General features: G+C 33.9%; 2 protein-coding genes across 10 annotated transcripts in view; one reads left to right on the forward strand and one right to left on the reverse strand.

The window, feature by feature from the left end:
* The window catches only part of LOC124638100 (transient receptor potential cation channel trpm), a 248,595-nt gene that overhangs the window by 99,160 nt on the left and 132,485 nt on the right, over window positions 1–16,950 (forward strand). The window lies entirely within an intron of this gene.
* LOC124638104 (ejaculatory bulb-specific protein 3-like) lies at window positions 10,498–16,099 on the reverse strand. The gene is made up of 3 exons (XM_047174955.1): window positions 16,034–16,099; window positions 14,159–14,340; window positions 10,498–11,270 (listed from the first exon to the last, which is right to left on the reverse strand). The coding sequence occupies exons 2-3, from the start codon at window positions 14,337–14,339 to the stop codon at window positions 11,083–11,085; spliced, it is 369 nt and encodes a 122-aa protein (XP_047030911.1). The 5' UTR covers window position 14,340; window positions 16,034–16,099; the 3' UTR covers window positions 10,498–11,082.

The following is a 16,950-nucleotide window of genomic DNA, read 5'->3' on the forward strand; positions in this document are numbered from 1 at the left end:
TAAACTTGAACAGTCACTTTATAAAGCCCAAGCCATTTGCCCAGTAGTGGGAATGGTTAGAATAGGTTCCATAGTGCACTCTGAACACGAAATCCAAATATTTTTGAAATCGGTCCCAGAGGTCCCGAGAAAAACCGGTTCAAATGTTCTCCATAGATAGTCACTTAACAAAGCCTGAGCCATTTGCCCAGTAGTGAAAGTGGTCGAAATAGGTTCTTTGCTGCACTGTTAACACGAAATCCAAATATTTTGGAAATCGGTCCCAGAGGTCCCGAGAAAAACCGGTTCAAATGTTAAACTTGAACAGTCACTTTATAAAGCCCAAGCCATTTGCCCAGTAGTGGGAATGGTTAGAATAGGTTCTTTACTTCACTGTTGTCACGAAATCCAAATATTTTGGAAATCGGTCCCAGAGGTCCCGAGAAAAACCGGTTCAAATGTTAAACTTGAACAGTTACTTTATAAAGCCCAAGCCATTTGCCCAGTAGTGGGAATGGTTAGAATAGGTTCTTTACTTCACTCTTAAGACGGAATCCAAATATTTTTGAAATCGGTCCCAGAGGTCCCGAGAAAACCCGGTTCTAATGTCCAACTTGAACAGTCAGTTTATGAAGCCCAAGCCATTTGCCCAGTAGTGGGAATGATTAAAATAGGTTTTTTACTTCACTCTTAAGACGGAATCCAAATATTTTTGAAATCGGTCCCAGAGGTCCCGAGAAAAACCAGTTCTAATGTTAGCCAGCCATTGTTAGCAAGCCATTTTAAGCAGCCACAAACCTAACAACCTCTTTTCTTGAAATAACATTCAGATAGATAGTGGTTTCACTGTTAACAGGATAAAAAAAAAAAACAGAAATAGACGTTTAAAGGTAATTGTTGTTTCTCTTGCTTTTCAGTCTCTATCTACCGCAATCAGTCCTAAGTTCGAGTAGCGTCATGCAATTAATATCCTTAATGGCAATGGAAAAATCTTATCAAGACGAATAAAATAAGCTCAAACACGAGGTAGTAAATAGATACCGTTGAGGAGTTCCCTCGTCTCACTGTCGTCTCCATCGTCAGGTCAGGTCTTTTTTTTTTTTTTTTTTTTTTAGCGACGTAAAATCATCAAATGACCCCTCCCGCTGTGGGTTAGCAGCGGTGAGGGAGTGTCAGACTCTTACTGACTAAAATCGTCGTGTTCCGTCATAGGCCTTTTATGTACCAGGGCCGCGGTATCTCTTTCGAACAACCCGCAGCCCAGGTCAGGTCTTAACCTCCACAGTTTTGTGGTGTCGGAGACATATACCCGATTGACAAGTTTTTATTCGATATGTGCTTACAATTTCCGAGAGTTCCATAATGTTTTAAGGTTTCTATCACCAGACCCTGGACCCTGGAACTATTTGGAAAGTAAATCCTTTTAAACAATAAAATGATTGTTTAAATCGGTTGGTAAACGACGGAGTTATGCACGTACTTACGTAAAAAGAATACAAACGAACTGAGAAACTCCTCCATTTTTTGAAGTCGGTAAAAAAAAATCTCGTTCAATACCTCGTATTTGTCGATTAATATTAAATGCATTTCAATTAAGGTAATAAAAGTGGAATAGTTAAGAGTTCGTAAGCATATTTTTCGTAGTATTGAATAAGAGTCAAACCAGTTTTTCTCAGCACTCCTGGGATAGATTTCGAAATATTTCGGTCTGGGACCTATTATAAGCCTATGGAACATAATACACTATGCAGTTACTGTGGGCAACTCTTGAGCCCAACTTCCATACAAAGAATAGCATTGTCCTTTGTTTATTTGTTTGGTTGTAATGAATAGGCTCAAAAACTACTGGACCGACTTTAAAAATTCTTTCACCATTCGAAAGGTACATTATCCACGAGTAACATAGGCTATATTTTATCCCGGTACGGGCAGTAGTTACCACGGGACGCGGGTGAAACCGCGGGAAAACGACTAGTTTAATTATATGTAGGTATTTACCTACTTATTGTCCCGTTTATGCTAGATTTTTATAATGGTTAGTTAGTGTCCGTTGTGATTGTACGCCTTCTAGAAAAACTTAATGTTTGTGTGAAATCCAGACATTTATAATATGTATATTGCGCTTACGTTCACAATACTTAGTACATACCAAAGTTATCTTATTAATATTTTACACCATTTTCTACGCGACAGGATTTTCGTTTAAGTTTTAAAAAGAGCTAGGTTTTTATCTAGAATATTCGAAGCAGCATAGTTTGATTTACTCACGCTGTGTTCTGGCTTGAATTATTTCACGCTTTGGATAAAATATTGAAGATTCACTTGGGTGATTTTGGAAGTTACTATTTTTATATTCTGAAAGTGTTCTATCGTGGTTCACAGGGTTCTTTGACTGGAGACAAGAATTTGTATGAAGTCTTTTTAACTATATGTATTTTTATTTCTCTATTTATCCATTTAGCCTCTTTTCACCCTGTTGAACCATAAATTAAACCCAAAGTTGAATGTTAGAATCTAATTTGCATCTTTCTAGACGTAAGATACGCCGCCAGTGATTTCTGGATAGGCAAATAATCAAGTTAGGTCCTACCCGCATTTCAAGTTCAAAGCTAATTGAAAGGACTTGTTCAAACGATGTGGTAGGCTACTAAACTAATACAAGATCCATTTAGAAGTCTTTTTAGTTTTTACAAAGCAGCAAACTCTCTGTGGGGTGTTATATCTTTATAATATTGGGCTGACATAGTGTAGTCTCATATGACATGTCATCGACTCGAAAGAAGAAGAATATCTTCGTGCCTGGGAGGGCACGTAAAGCTGACGTCCCCGAATGCTACTCAGTAGCAGTCTTTGTTACAATTCCACGTCAGAGGCCGTCAGGCAGATTTGAGAAAACTCTGACACTAGGGCTTGTTCAGGTTATTAAACCTACAGCTCATTTGATAAGAAGAAGAGATTTGTCCAATCATGCAATGCTCATGGCAAATGCTTGATCCTATCAAACGAACCTTAGACACAACTTCTATCCCAATTTTCGATATGTATTATCAAATCCATCACTATAATTTGTAGTAAATCACCTTGAGCAAACAGACAGACGTACATAAATTAGTTATGGACATCTAGAGATCTAGCCGTGAGATATCACCGCGTTACTCAATACATCTTGTTTGATTATGTTTATGTATAATTTTCAAGGAGACAGGTAATAACTTTAGTGCTATAAATGTAATGAGTCAGATATGGATTAGACTAGTGCAGACTTGCTTTTGAACTGTTCTTTGAGGGTTGTGCAGTTAAAAATTAAGGACTAGTCTATGCTAATATAATAAAATTAAAGAGTTTATTTGCTTCTTTGTTTGCTTGAACGTGCTAATCTTGGGAACCACTAGGCCCACGCTGGCTTAGATATACGTTTTAGGGTCCATTCAGATAGACCGGGTCGGAGAGCAGAGCAAATTCTTAACACGTTGAAAATTGAGTACTTACTTAGTATTTGAAGTAAGGTTTATTTTTGCATGCGCACTGCTTTTGTCATTGAGAATGCTCGAAGGCGCTCGTGGTGAAATAATAAGAGGAGCCGACCGGCTCCGATCGTGTATTTTTTCTTGATGTTTGGCTCCGTTTGCATGCTCTTTAATGTTCGCGCAGCCGGTCTCCGGTCTCTGTGAAAAGAAAAATGCGCGTCGATGCTCTCCGACCCAGTCTATCTGAGCGGACCCTTATCCAGGTGCACGAAATAATTCAATCTGAAACCAAACAAAAACTTTTTATTGGTTCTAGTAAAATAATTATATTTTCTTCAGGGATTCCTATGGGATTTCTCAAGTATAACAGTACTATGGTGACGCAGATGTCTAAGCTGAGAAGATTAATTTGGGTCGAGTGCGCCGCGTCGCAGGCTGGTTGCACACAATCCAATGCGGTTGACAAACATGACAGACATCCACCTGAGGTTTATTGAACTGAAGATTTTCTGGTAAATATGTGGTTGTATGTCATGACGGATTAATGTTATGTATGACTATAATAATATATTGATAGGTATAAAGCAATAGAGTCTGTTTGGTTGAATAATTAACACATGATTCCCAGGAACTATAAGATAACTGATCCGATAAAATATTCTTATTTTTTTTTGTAATAGGAGTACTTTTTTTTATTTCGATAGCAATTTCAATAAAAGCATTCATTTTCTTAACTTTTTGTGTAATTCAAGCGAAATTAAATCACGCTCAGTAAAACTCGCCGAGCTTCTCGCTCGATTTCACAGACCTGCTACGCGAATGGCTACGGGGCGGCGTAGCGTAATCTTACGACTACGGCCGTAGCCGCGTAGTCATAGTGAATGAAAATTCCACCATGGTATTATTCATATGTTTTCTTTTGTGCACGTAGTCAAGAAAATTCTAAAGTAAAATATTAAAAAAATATAGCTACATCCTGCGGTTTTGCTCGCGTCCCGGGAGAACTTCTTCCCGTACCCTGTCAAAATATAGCCTATGTTACTCGGGAATAGTCTAACTACTCAACAGTAAGATTTTTCTTTTGTCTCCGCCACGACCGCCACCCAAAGGTAGACTGGTAGAGAACACCTAGGGCGTTAAGTCCGCTATTGTACTGTATGTGCAAGAAGTATTTGTAAATAAATAAATAAAAGATTTAAAAGACTCTCCAATATTTACTCTGCAAAAATATACATATAGATGACATTTTGTATATGCACATTTGTTTATTGATATAAAACATCGCCTTTATCTAGAACTGTCTTCATCCATTCCAATTGTGTGACAAATGCCTTCATAGCGGAAATTCATTTCCTTAGAGACATGGCGAGTTGTATACCGTCCCTACAGTAGAGAGGGGCTAATGTTAAATATTTAATTTCTAATTCTACGCAAGCCCAGCCCGGGGCCGTCATTAGTTAATAATTAAATTCACGGTGTATGTTGTTGCCGCAATTCTAGGCGTTTCATTAGCAAAGGTTTTGTTGCTGAAAGGTTTTTCGCTATATTTATGAGGTGATTTCATGTTGTATGTATGTGTTATTTCAACCTCCATAAGAGGCCTGATTACATGACCGAAGAGGCGGTTAGGTTTTATAGGTACACTGCTGATGCTGCTATGTATTCAGATGTTAAAATACCTACCACATCAAAGTCGAATTATATACGTATACTTACATAAAAAGTCTCCAATTCCGGCAATCAAGTTTTACTAAGAAGCTATCTATTAAAACGAAAACAACCGCAATTAAAAATAGCGCAAATTACCCTAAAAATACGATTAAACGTCAATTTGCTGAGCCAATCTTTTGAAACCCAATTACGAAGATAAGATTAGGTACTGGAAAGATAGGCAAATGATTGCCTTTAATATCTTCGAATTAGTGGCGAATCAATCGGTGCTGCCATCCGTGATTGGATCGAGCCTTAGAGCATACAACCTACTGGAACCGACATCAGTACGATTCTCTATGCGAAAAAAAATTCTCCCAAAATCTTCTGCTAAGTCTGACAAATACTGTGCTGAAAACCGCATTAAAATCTTTTCAGCCATACGTGGAATACAAGCCTGCATACATATAGGTCAGATTGAGAAACTTGTTTCAAAATCGATTAAGAAGACTCTCAATATTATGTCATATCTTTGGTAAAGAGATAGGTGCAGCAATTTCGTCCCCAGTTAGTTAAGTGATCCAAGTATTGACTAGAACCTGTTCCGGGCCATCTCACGGCAATTTCACCCGGATTGACGGTTTACAGACGGGTGGGTCAAGGTTTTTAGAAAAAGGTTAATTCGAAGAGGTTCTGCGCTGAAATATTTATGGCGTTTTGGTTCATTTGGTCCATAAAATGAGTTTGTGGTATAAATTCCGTAAAAAAATCTGGGGAGAAAAAGTTGCACCGTTATATTTTCAAGTTAAGTTTAACATTCATTTCTGTCTTACCTTTAAATGTATTTAAAATCATATAAATATTGAATGGAACACTTGTGGTCGACAAATAAGTGCCTTAAAATCGAATTATAATTACGACATGATTAGTTTAGCACACCTAAGCCAGCAATGTAGGGAAGAACTTAATACCCAGATAAACGAAAAAGATATTTAAAACTAAAATAATTGACTGCAAATTACATACGTAGTTACCTACACACGATGAAAATGACCACTTTAGCCTCCCCATACAATACCAACATTTTCTATATCTGCAGTGACCTTGCCCACAACATAAGTTAAACTACTTAACATTACGACGTACCTTTGACTCGTAGAGCATTTAAAGTACCCAAGACTGCCAACGCTTAAGTGAATAACCCTCAAATTAATTACAGAAGTAAACGACCAACAATTAGCTTTAATAGGCATTTAATTAGATCTTAGGCTCAATGCTTGAGGGCTTTTAAGTTTTGAATGTGAATGTACGAATGTTCTCTACTCATTATATCAGTCTGTGTTTTGTTTCGGGGTTCAAAAATAGCTACCAAGTTCAATAAGGTGGAGTATTAAAAAAAAAAACAATTTCATATTGATGCAAAAAATCTTTAGATCTTCTCCGATGATATAAATTAAGTAAGCAATCTGACAATGTAAATGACTAATAAGCTACTGCGACTTAGTAACTGAAGATTTTTAAGAGAGAATTTGAGAAGTTCTGCAGTTTTGTAGATACCTAAGTCATCAACCTAGCCTTTCCCCAAATATTGTCCCTATACAATATGCAGCTGAGAACTAGTGTTTAGTTTTGCATTTAGAAACACTAAATAAAAAACTTCTACTACCTGTACACTCATTTCTTTGCAATAATGTTGTAGAGGAATTGTCGAGGTCGCAATTCGTATTTTATTGTTCACTTCGTCACCAACATTTTCAGTAACGTAACGCCAAATAACTGAACAATAATTCCAGGCAATTTACCTTTGCTAACCGATATTGGAAGGTAGAAGCTAGAAAGCTAATCTGGAAGCAATTGGCCACTATTTGTGTCACGTGATCCCCCCTGATGGGTTACGCACGCGAAATACTATTTAACCCTAAAATGCTGCGTGAACCGTGATCCGCACGGTCAGGTAAAAGGGCTGTTAATAATGTAGTTTGAAAATGTGTGTGTTATTTTGGCATCTGGAAGTGTGGTCTGGATTGTAAAAATACTATGTGTATAAACCTACATGTACTTTTAACAGGCGTATTTTTTATGACTCTGAAGGGTTTATAAAATCTATGGCACTGCTAAGAACATTATCTGCCAAGCCAAACACGAACAAAAAATATGAACCCTTTTCTCAAAAAATTATGTAGTTTTAAAATGAGACGCTTATAGTGATCTCATACTGTAGGGTCCTGTAAATATACGAGTTTTTTTTAACGAACAAAAAAACAGGCTTTTTTTTTCACGAGTAGCATTATAAAGGTTAAACCAATCACGAAGAAAAACGCTTCGCAATGGTACTCCGCTATGATTAGTGGTTTGCCAGAATTTCTGATTTATTGTGGTCACGTTCAATTTGATAGATTAACATGCCCCAAAAGAAAGTAAGAAATATTATTTTTATAAAATATTTTCAATTGTCGTTTTTGAACTGATATAAAATGTTTTGTTGTTTTAATTCGTAAATAAAATATTTCGATGCCTTAGAGTGAAAACCTCGTAAGTGCAAGAGATAAATTTTCAGGATAAGGATTAGTATTAGATATTTTTTACGATTATCTTCCAAGAAATGCAATAAAGAGTGAAAACCTCGTTAGTGCAAGAGATAAATTTTCAGGATAAGGATTAGTATTCGATATTTTTTACGATTATCTTCCAAGAAATGCAATAAAAAAATATTGAGAAAAAATGCATTTCCGAGGTTTTCATTCTAAGACGACGATTTGTAGTAAAAATAATTTAAAAAAACTATCGTATTAAAAACAAAAAAATTCTAAAAGTAAAAGGCATGTTAATTGTTTGATTTTAACAATTATTTACATTCGTTTTATAGTTATTACCTACCTGAAATAAAGGAGTAAAGAAATAATAAAATATTTCCGCGAAAAGTGAATACGAGCGTTCCAAACAATGAAAATAGGTACATATTAAGCATGTATGAATGCAATACATATATGAATACAGTGACTCTTTCAGGCCATTAAAATTCATAAAAATACCCAATGTTTCTAAAAAAGGTTCCATTTGGTTCACAATAAACTCGTGTGGAAGTTTTCATACAAGATTTGCAAAACGAAACGCTTACAAAACCCCGTATTTTGTACTGTAAATACATTTACGTATTTAAAACGCGCGTTTTTCATACCTTAAACTGATATAAAGCGGTTGCTAGACGGTGCAGACTGTAGACTAAACAGTCGACCGAAAGTTGACTAAAAGATAATTTTAAAGAAAATCGGGATTCCTATTAAAGTTTTCAGTCGGTCTGATACCGGCTAAATACCTGAACTTTGTAATGTGCGTACCTACTACCATTCATCTTCATGCTGATTTATGAGCCCGAACTAATTATCGGCCGACTAAAAGTTTGCAGTGTGTAGTTCACTAAATAAATGTAAAGCTGGTGCTATTTGCTAACTGTTACTGTTAAAATTTATTACGTCTATACAACTGTTTTGCGGAAATTTGAAAACTTTTGTTCGAGTGTTTCTTTTGTATTTAGCGTTTGTTTAGGGTTTTATGATTTTATTTACTTTAGATTTAAAAAGAGGTCTTTTGTTCGTCAATTTAAATTAACTGGCCGGTTTCAGAGCACTTTTTCCGCGTTTATAAATTGTAGGTATGAATTGTCAAATTACCAATAAATGAGCTCAGTTACTATCAATAAGTTATTCCCAAAGGTTATTGAAACTTACAACATAAAGAGAGGAGGGAGTGGCCAATTATTGTCAAAGACAAAATATCTAATTTTCTCTCCTAATTATAATAATGGAAGTCACATGTAGTTCCGTAGGTTCGTCAAATAATATTAACTAAACACGCGATTTGACGTGAAACTTTAGTATATTTTACGTAAAATTCGGGCGTTTTTCTCTTTATTTATTTAATTAGGCGGTAGGAAGTAGGGCGTTGTGATAAGACTCATTTTAAATTAGGCATGTCACAATTTTGATGTTGTAAATGACAAAAATATTCAGTACGGTCACACCGATTTCTGGTGTACTTGACAATCATATCACTCAGTACAAAAAATGCTATTCTCCATTCGAAATTGCCAGCTATCAACTATAGAAAAAATTTGGTCCCCCTATTTTGTGATGATAGTTGAAAAAAATCGTTGTTCCTGGGAAAAAAATATTGGATAAATGCAAAAGTAGAAAGTTGAGAATTAAATTGTTTCGAGGGAGGTTTGCTAAACAGTTTCTGTTCTTACAGTAATAAGTCTTTATGCAGTTACTATAAACGACTAGCTCTCGGCCAATTTTCGATTTTCATAGCATTAGCAGTCAGTTTATATGCATATGCTGGCGCGCTGCAATGAATATTTTCTACGGTACATAAACCAACGTCAGTCATAAAATAACCCAGTTCACAGATTAAATAACTTAATTTGATAAACCTTTTTCTTTTTAAAACTGGCTCGTAAAATACGGAACGTAAAATTTTGCGCGCTATTAAAAAAATAATCTTCCATTTTCGAATAAACTGACGTTTAAAAGGCAAAGGTTTTTGCGCAGCGCTTATCCGTGAAATAGCCTCTCTGGACCTCTTACCTCCTTTATTGGTTCCCACACTCATATATTTTTTTTATAGAAATGCTTGCAGCTATTTAAAAATAATTCTTCGGAGCGAAGTCGGGAAAGTTGCATATTACGTGTTTTAATGAAAATTTTGTTTGACTTTCCTTCCGTTTTTCAGTTAGCCTCGATTTTGTACTTTTGGTTTGATTAAAAGTATTTGATCGGTTCATTAGATTTTCAATTTTTATATTTCCAAGACTAAGTACCTGCTAATGTGTTTATATTCTGAATTAATTTAAAATCTACGTGCAAATGTGTTTCAATAAAAAAGTCGTAACGTGTCTTATCGCATTCAGCATGCATTTGTACCAGTTTTGATACTTTTATTTAAAATAACAATGTTTTCCGGTGTAAATACTTTTTAAAACACGCGATCCTATTAAAATGAAACAAAATGATATATAAATCTCTTTTGTAAAGTCTTAATTCTTTTGTTTATTTATACATAAATTTACATCGTGAAGCAATTATAAACTCTAATACCACAGCATAGAGTTTACATTTCTCCGTGCTGGAAGAAAGCAAGGAATTAAAAAATATTTTAAAATCGCGTTCGAAATGTCAAAAGTTCAAAGAGTGTTAGAAACTTTTTGGTAACGGAAGCCTATTAAAATTGGCGCGAAAGGTTAATTAAGCTGTATTTGTTTACAGATTGGATTATTAAAAAGTTCTTGTTTTTTTTTGAAAACTGTAATTGGATAATATTGGAGATTAAATAATAAAAGCTTTCAACTGTGCATTTATTTTTAATAAATATTCGATAACATAACAAACGAGCAATAAATAAAGTCTAAAATAATAATATAACTTAATGTCTTAGAAATAATTAGTATTTAATAAATATTATTTTTCTTCAATACCTAAAGCGAGAAATGAAGAAAAAGTAGAAACATATAACAGAAATAAATTTGCATGATTTGCCATTTCGTAAAAAAAAGTATAGAGAGACAAAAATAAATAAATACATAAACTACATAGGTAAATGCTAGTTTACAAAATAAAGACAGCAAAACAGACGAAAAGCAAACATAATTATAAGAGACAGTAAGCGAGATTTACAGCGATTTATTAAATAAAATGTCGGAAGACCTAGATTAATTATAATTAGACTAATTTTAGAATCAGCAAGTCATTAATTTTAGCAAATTACGACGTCTATTCAAGCTAAATAGTACAGTTTTGGAAATATTTTACTAAATAACAATCGAAAAGACATTTCTAAAAACAATAATTATTATTGTTCCTTATTTTGATATTTTTTGTTTCCTATCAATTTATTCAAAGCGTTTCAAAACACCAAAAAGGTTTTACTAACATTTTTTTCTTAATTTTTACCGTCGCAAAAGGCTATTATCGTGTTCCAAATTTAAATCTCACGACCAGGACTCAACCTCCTTTTCATACATCTTAGTATAAAGTCTATCGGGGTCATATTTGTCAACTGCTTGCTTCCAATATTCAGGTTCATGCTTGATCAGATGTTTCATGACCTTTTTGATCCCTTTGCGCTGACGAGCTGTGCATTTAGAACAGCCAGTCTTGAGGCCGTCGGAGATGTAATCTGGGATAGAGAAGGACAATATTTAAAATAGTTCTGAGATAGAAGAATAGGGCAACAGGGAGAGGCTGTTTGTAAACATATTTTTATGCCGTTTTTACCATTAAATGTGAGTGCTTAGTACATGGGAATCCCTCCGTCAAGGGAAGGGTAAATTAAAGAGTCGGCGTCAGATATATACTACTAGACTACACTTATAAATAACGAAAAGGATAGTTCCAGATGGACGGGTGATTCTTCGAAACACAGTTTTTACGTGTTTTTGACCGAAGAACACATGAAAATATCATTCGATTTTAATGAAAGTTTCAGGTTTTATGTAAAAGGTAAAGGTCTATCGACGCCTCATTTAACTAATTAGAATTTATAAAAAAAAAACTATAATTAAGTTAGCAGAAAACAGTAAAACCCACGGTAAAACCTAATTAATCTGGTGTGTCCCAACGACGGTTTTTGCTGCATTATTTAATTTTCTGCGAGCTACGGTCGCGGTACAATAAAACTAATGAATCCAAATGATCTTTAAATATGTGTTTCTTAATATTTTAACATTAAAATAAAAGAAAATGGTGTATTTTCATAATTACATAAATTTAAAAATTGTCCCCGACTAAATTCATCATTAAGCTGGCTCGATTTGTTCAATCATTATCTATACGTAAATGAAAAATATTTGAAAGAGTAATGTTTACTTGTAAGTGATCGCGCCGGTCAGCACCGAACGGTGACAGTGAGTGTTCGTGAGCGGACGTATTTTTCCAAAAAAATACGATTGCAAGTTGTCATCTGGTGTTTGTAAGGCAAGTAGTCATATCAATCTGTCTTAATTAACTGATAGTGTGTATCTGCTATCGTTTTGTTACCAAGGCAAAGTGTCTTATGAGATGGTTTTGCTAACATTAATTGCATGTTTGATGCTTTACGTTTATAAATAAAGGAGCAGGATTTGATAATCTGCGAATTCCTAATTTTTCTGGCCCCCATTAGTCTGGATTCATCTGGCTCTTAAAGCCAGATTAATTTGAGCGGGACATATGAATTTGATTTCATTCAAATTCGGGCATATGTTACAGGTATGTCTGATGACATTTCTTTATTGTAGTTTGTATATCTGTTAATTTGTGTTGGCTTCTAGTGCATTTTTTTTTTGTTCAAATACCGTGGAAATAATTATTTTCCTCTGGACATAGATCTTTATTAGTATTACTTATTTTTTATTTCAATAAGATTACTTAAGTAAGTAATACAAAAAATTAAAGCAAATGGCCTGTTGGTTTTTATTCCGAAGTTCAATTTCTATGCTAGAGGTTTTGGGGTTTTTTTTATCGTTGCTAGAATAGTTTTATATTTTTTTAGATCCACATTTTCAAAATGGCATAACGACAATTGCAAACAAGAGAAGAAATACTAAGATAAAAAGAGTAGCGGATAAGAAAAGATATGACAGAATAAACAATAATGAAGAATTATGGAAAGAAAAACAAGAAAAGAATAGACAAAACTATTTACGCAGGAAAGAAGAAAACAAACAACTACTGATAGGAGAATTTTCATTTTCATAAAAGGTTCCTGAAAAACTCAAATTTAATTATTCAGCGTTCTGCGAGTTTGGGAGATCTAACCTGATTTTCGATTAAGAGATACTTTTTCAAGAGATGGAAGTAAACATTTTAGTGTCGATTTAGGAAATATATAAATCCATACTTAATAGACTCTGATGATGAAAAATTTAATATTTTTTAGTAATTCAGGCAAGATATTAATTAGTTTTCTACTATCTCAAGCTTAAAGTTCCTATCGTACTGAAAAATTAAGTCTGATTTTGATTAGTAAGTTTTATTTCATTCTAATTAAGAGTTTGTTTTCGGTGAAGTTTATTTTTATTTTAAGCTAAGATTCGTTTTTGTTTTGTGTTATTAAGTTAAGAGGTCTTATTAAGATAAGTTTACCATTTTATATAATTATTATAACGTTGAAGCTAGTGTGATTTAACAACCGTAAGAGGTTTAATAAATGATTAATTTGAAGGAGAGTGTGACTGTTTACTTAATTCATAATTAAAGTGATAGTTTACCCGTAGTGTGTAATGTGGCGTATTTAATGTAAATGTTGTGTTTACCCTTAATTGGCCCTTAATTTACCTTATATATTAGAATAATACTTATGCTTCTATGTTTGTATTGTGTATGTGTATGTATATGCTGTGGGTGAACCTAATAATAAATAAATAATTAAGTAGTAATAGGAGTAATTATTTCAATATTTGGTAAAATTTATACTAATATTATAAAGAGGAAAACTTTGTTTGTTTGGTTGTAATGGATAAACTCAAAAACTACTGGACCGATTTTAAATAGGTATTCTTTCACCATTAGAAAGCTATATTATCTGCGGGTAACATAGGTAATATTTTATTCCGGTGCGGGCAGTAGCTCCCACGGGACGCGGGTGAAACCGAGGGAAAACGGCTAGTTTTATAATAAAGATCATTGGAAAAATAAAGGAAGTATCATTAATCTGTATACCTCTAATTAATATGGTGCGATATCACATTCATCTGCCTCTGTCACAATTAATCTGGCCCAGCAATTAATCAGCACCTTTTAAATCCTAATCTACGTGATGCAAATCGATGCCTTCGATATATGATATTGCACATAAGGCACTAGGTCAAACTATGACGTCAATTCAGGTCTAAGAGCAAAAAAAAATTGAGCCAGATCAATGAGTCAAAAACACTCGGTTTCAAAGAATCACCCGGACAACAACGTTCTTCCAAATGGTTGTATTTATGAAACTTCTTCACAAAACACCCTACATATACCCTAGTATCTAAGGCTTCATCTGTTTAACTTTTGAATTTTGTATTTACAGTTAAATAAATAACTCACATTTAAGATCCCTCCCCTCAGCAGTGCAAGGTCCTTTATCCAGAGCACACTTCATGTACCCGTTCAGCAATCTCTTGTTACCCAGCACGTCATCCAAGTTCATATTGTCATACTTGTTGGGGTATTCCTCGGCGAACGCGCAGGCCAGGGCGATGGCCATGGCAATGAGAATGAACTTCATACTGGAAGAAGGGGGGAAGATCAGTGATTAGTGAAGTGCTTTATTAGGTGTTAAGCCTCCATACAGACGCCATCACTTCAAGCTTTTTACAGCTTGAAGCGTCGACGGCCAGTCAACATTGAACCTTATGTTATACAAAATAAAGTTAAAAATCTAAATATTAGAGAAATTAGACAGATTTTAGTAGCTTTGATTTTGTGATTTTAGGTTACGATGCTTCTATGAAATAAGATCTCACTACATAATATAAAGCAAAATTCTCCCTTCTTTTATCTGTCTCTACGATCGCGAGACACTCAAGAAATACTCTACGGATTTTCGACAGTATCTATTGAATATACTTGCAACACAATATGTACCTACATTTAGTGTACATTGCCCTGTCAATATTTCTACAACTACATAAGCTGTTTTCATTAACTTTGCATACACCCAAGACTAGACTAGAACCTAGAGAACATTACTTATAAATGTTCTCTAGCTACTGATGTCTCATTACTAACACCTGCCGTTAGCTCTAAGTCTGAAATGCAATTTGTGATTTCTAGCAAAATTATGTCCCAGTCTAGACAGGATGATGGTACCTTTATAAGTAAACAGCTGCTCTTTATACTCTTCATATAAGAAAACGTGTTTCTTGAAGAACATTCTGTCAAAGTGATGTACTTGTTAGTTAAGTATGCAGTTAGTGTTGCCTGCGGTTTCACTCGCTTGTCTAAGGGTTTTTTTCCGCACTTGGACAAAAGGTTGCGTATCAAGTTATTCTGTTGTGCACAGCTAAACTAACAAACATCCACACCAAACTTTCCTTTTTTTATATTAATTAGTGTGATTGTTTATAATAAGTTTTTATGTTTGTTTACAGGTAAGTTTCATTCGATTAGATGACGATTCTCATGTAAGGTAGAATCACGTAAGTATGGATGTAATTATTTACGCAATGTGAAACTCCTTCGTGAAGTCTATTTATTAAGCTTAGAAGGATTTTTTTGAAATGTGAAGTACCTGCCTTTAATAAGCTATATGAATATAAAAGGCGGCATACGGGAAACAGTTCATGTATTGTAATAGGAAAACTTGTTTCTGTTGGATTAGTGTTCTTTTTTGTAAATATTATTTTTAATAAATTTTATTTATTTATTTTTTTTTTTTAAATTTTATTTGTTTAAATATAAGTATAATGTTTTAAAATTCCAACTCTATATCCTAAAACATGAAAAAACATTTAACGTACATCATAATGTACTTGTATAAAATGTTTAACGTCACCCAGGTGTAGTACAGCGATATGAAATACTGGCAACTTTTTAAATAGAAAGTTTTAATGGTCAAATATAATCTGTATTCACTGTCAGCTAAATATCATGTTTGGTGTACAGCTTTTTATCCGACTGCCAAGAAGAGCTATGTTTTTAAGTATTTTACAGTAGATATAATTCTTTGTATTGACAATATTTTCTCTGAAGTTAAAGGTTCTTACACTACTTTTACTTCAAGTCAAATAACTTAGACATTACAAAGACACGTTTGACACGTGTTTGAAAAAAAAAACATGGAAATTATCAAGAGAAAAACATCTACAATATCCTCGAGTTTTTTAAGTGTCCCTACAAATTATTTAGTACTTTACTTTAAAATTAATAAATTGCATTAGCTGTCGCAAAAAAATATAATACAAGGTAAATATCACTCACTTTGAAAAAACACAGAACTTTTCCAACTACACTTTTCAAAATCACTTCAATCCAATAGAAACAAGAAAGAACTGTGACCAATGATTAGTTCATCATCAATTTATAGTCGCCATTATCCTTTTACCGTCTCCTTGTAATGAACTTATTCATAATGGTCACCAATCACTTTAATTGTTACCTAATTATAATACTGTCGTCATTCATTAGTATTAAGAATTGCAATGGGGGAATTTCTATTCAATTTCACAAAATTTTGAAGTGATTTGGCTAATTGTTTTGTAGAAATGGATCTATTTCTAGTGTATCGTAAGTTGACTGTATTCTAGAATCTTGTATCTGCTGTGTTAAGGTAGGTCAAGTTAAGGTAGGTAAATTGTGAGAAAATATTGTGTAATCGTTAATAAAGTGTAGGTAATGCTCAATTATTGGACGTATATATTGTGTTAATACAAGTCAAATTCACATCAATTTTGGTTCTTTCTAATGTAAGGCAATGAATGATACTTAAACTTAAAAACACAATTCAGATGTTCATACCCATAAAACTATTGAATGAAATTAATTTTCACACTACTATTTAACTCGCCTAAAAGCACCAATCCTTGAAATAACCTGACTCACTCATCACCTACTTAAAAACCTTGGCGTCTCATGGGCCCTTGGAGTGTTTGAAGGAATACATTTCACAATAATACAATAACTCTTAGTACCTATGTACAACTTAGCACGACATAGAATTAACCGAGCAAAATGCCCTGATTTACAGTTTTTATAAGAAAAAAAATGACCTAAGCAATTAACGCTTAATAAAACTGGCTTCTATAACGATATTGCATGTAACCTTCACTTGACCTTGGTAGAACAGCGGATAACATTACCATAACAATGGTTTATTAACATTTTACCTTTGATTGTAC

The sequence above is a fragment of the Helicoverpa zea genome, chromosome 17, assembly GCF_022581195.2.
Source record: "Helicoverpa zea isolate HzStark_Cry1AcR chromosome 17, ilHelZeax1.1, whole genome shotgun sequence".
NCBI lineage: Eukaryota > Metazoa > Arthropoda > Insecta > Lepidoptera > Noctuidae > Helicoverpa > Helicoverpa zea.

What these genes read in the sequence shown, in the direction of transcription:
- LOC124638104 (XM_047174955.1), bottom strand. Translation starts at nt 14,339, where the DNA reads ATGAAGTTCATTCTCATTGCCATGGCCATCGCCCTGGCCTGCGCGTTC. An exon ending in TGAGGGGAGGGATCTTAAAT is followed by an intron (nt 11,271 to 14,158) that starts GTGAGTTATTTA and finishes TCTCTATCCCAG; the next exon opens with ATTACATCTCCGACGGCCTC.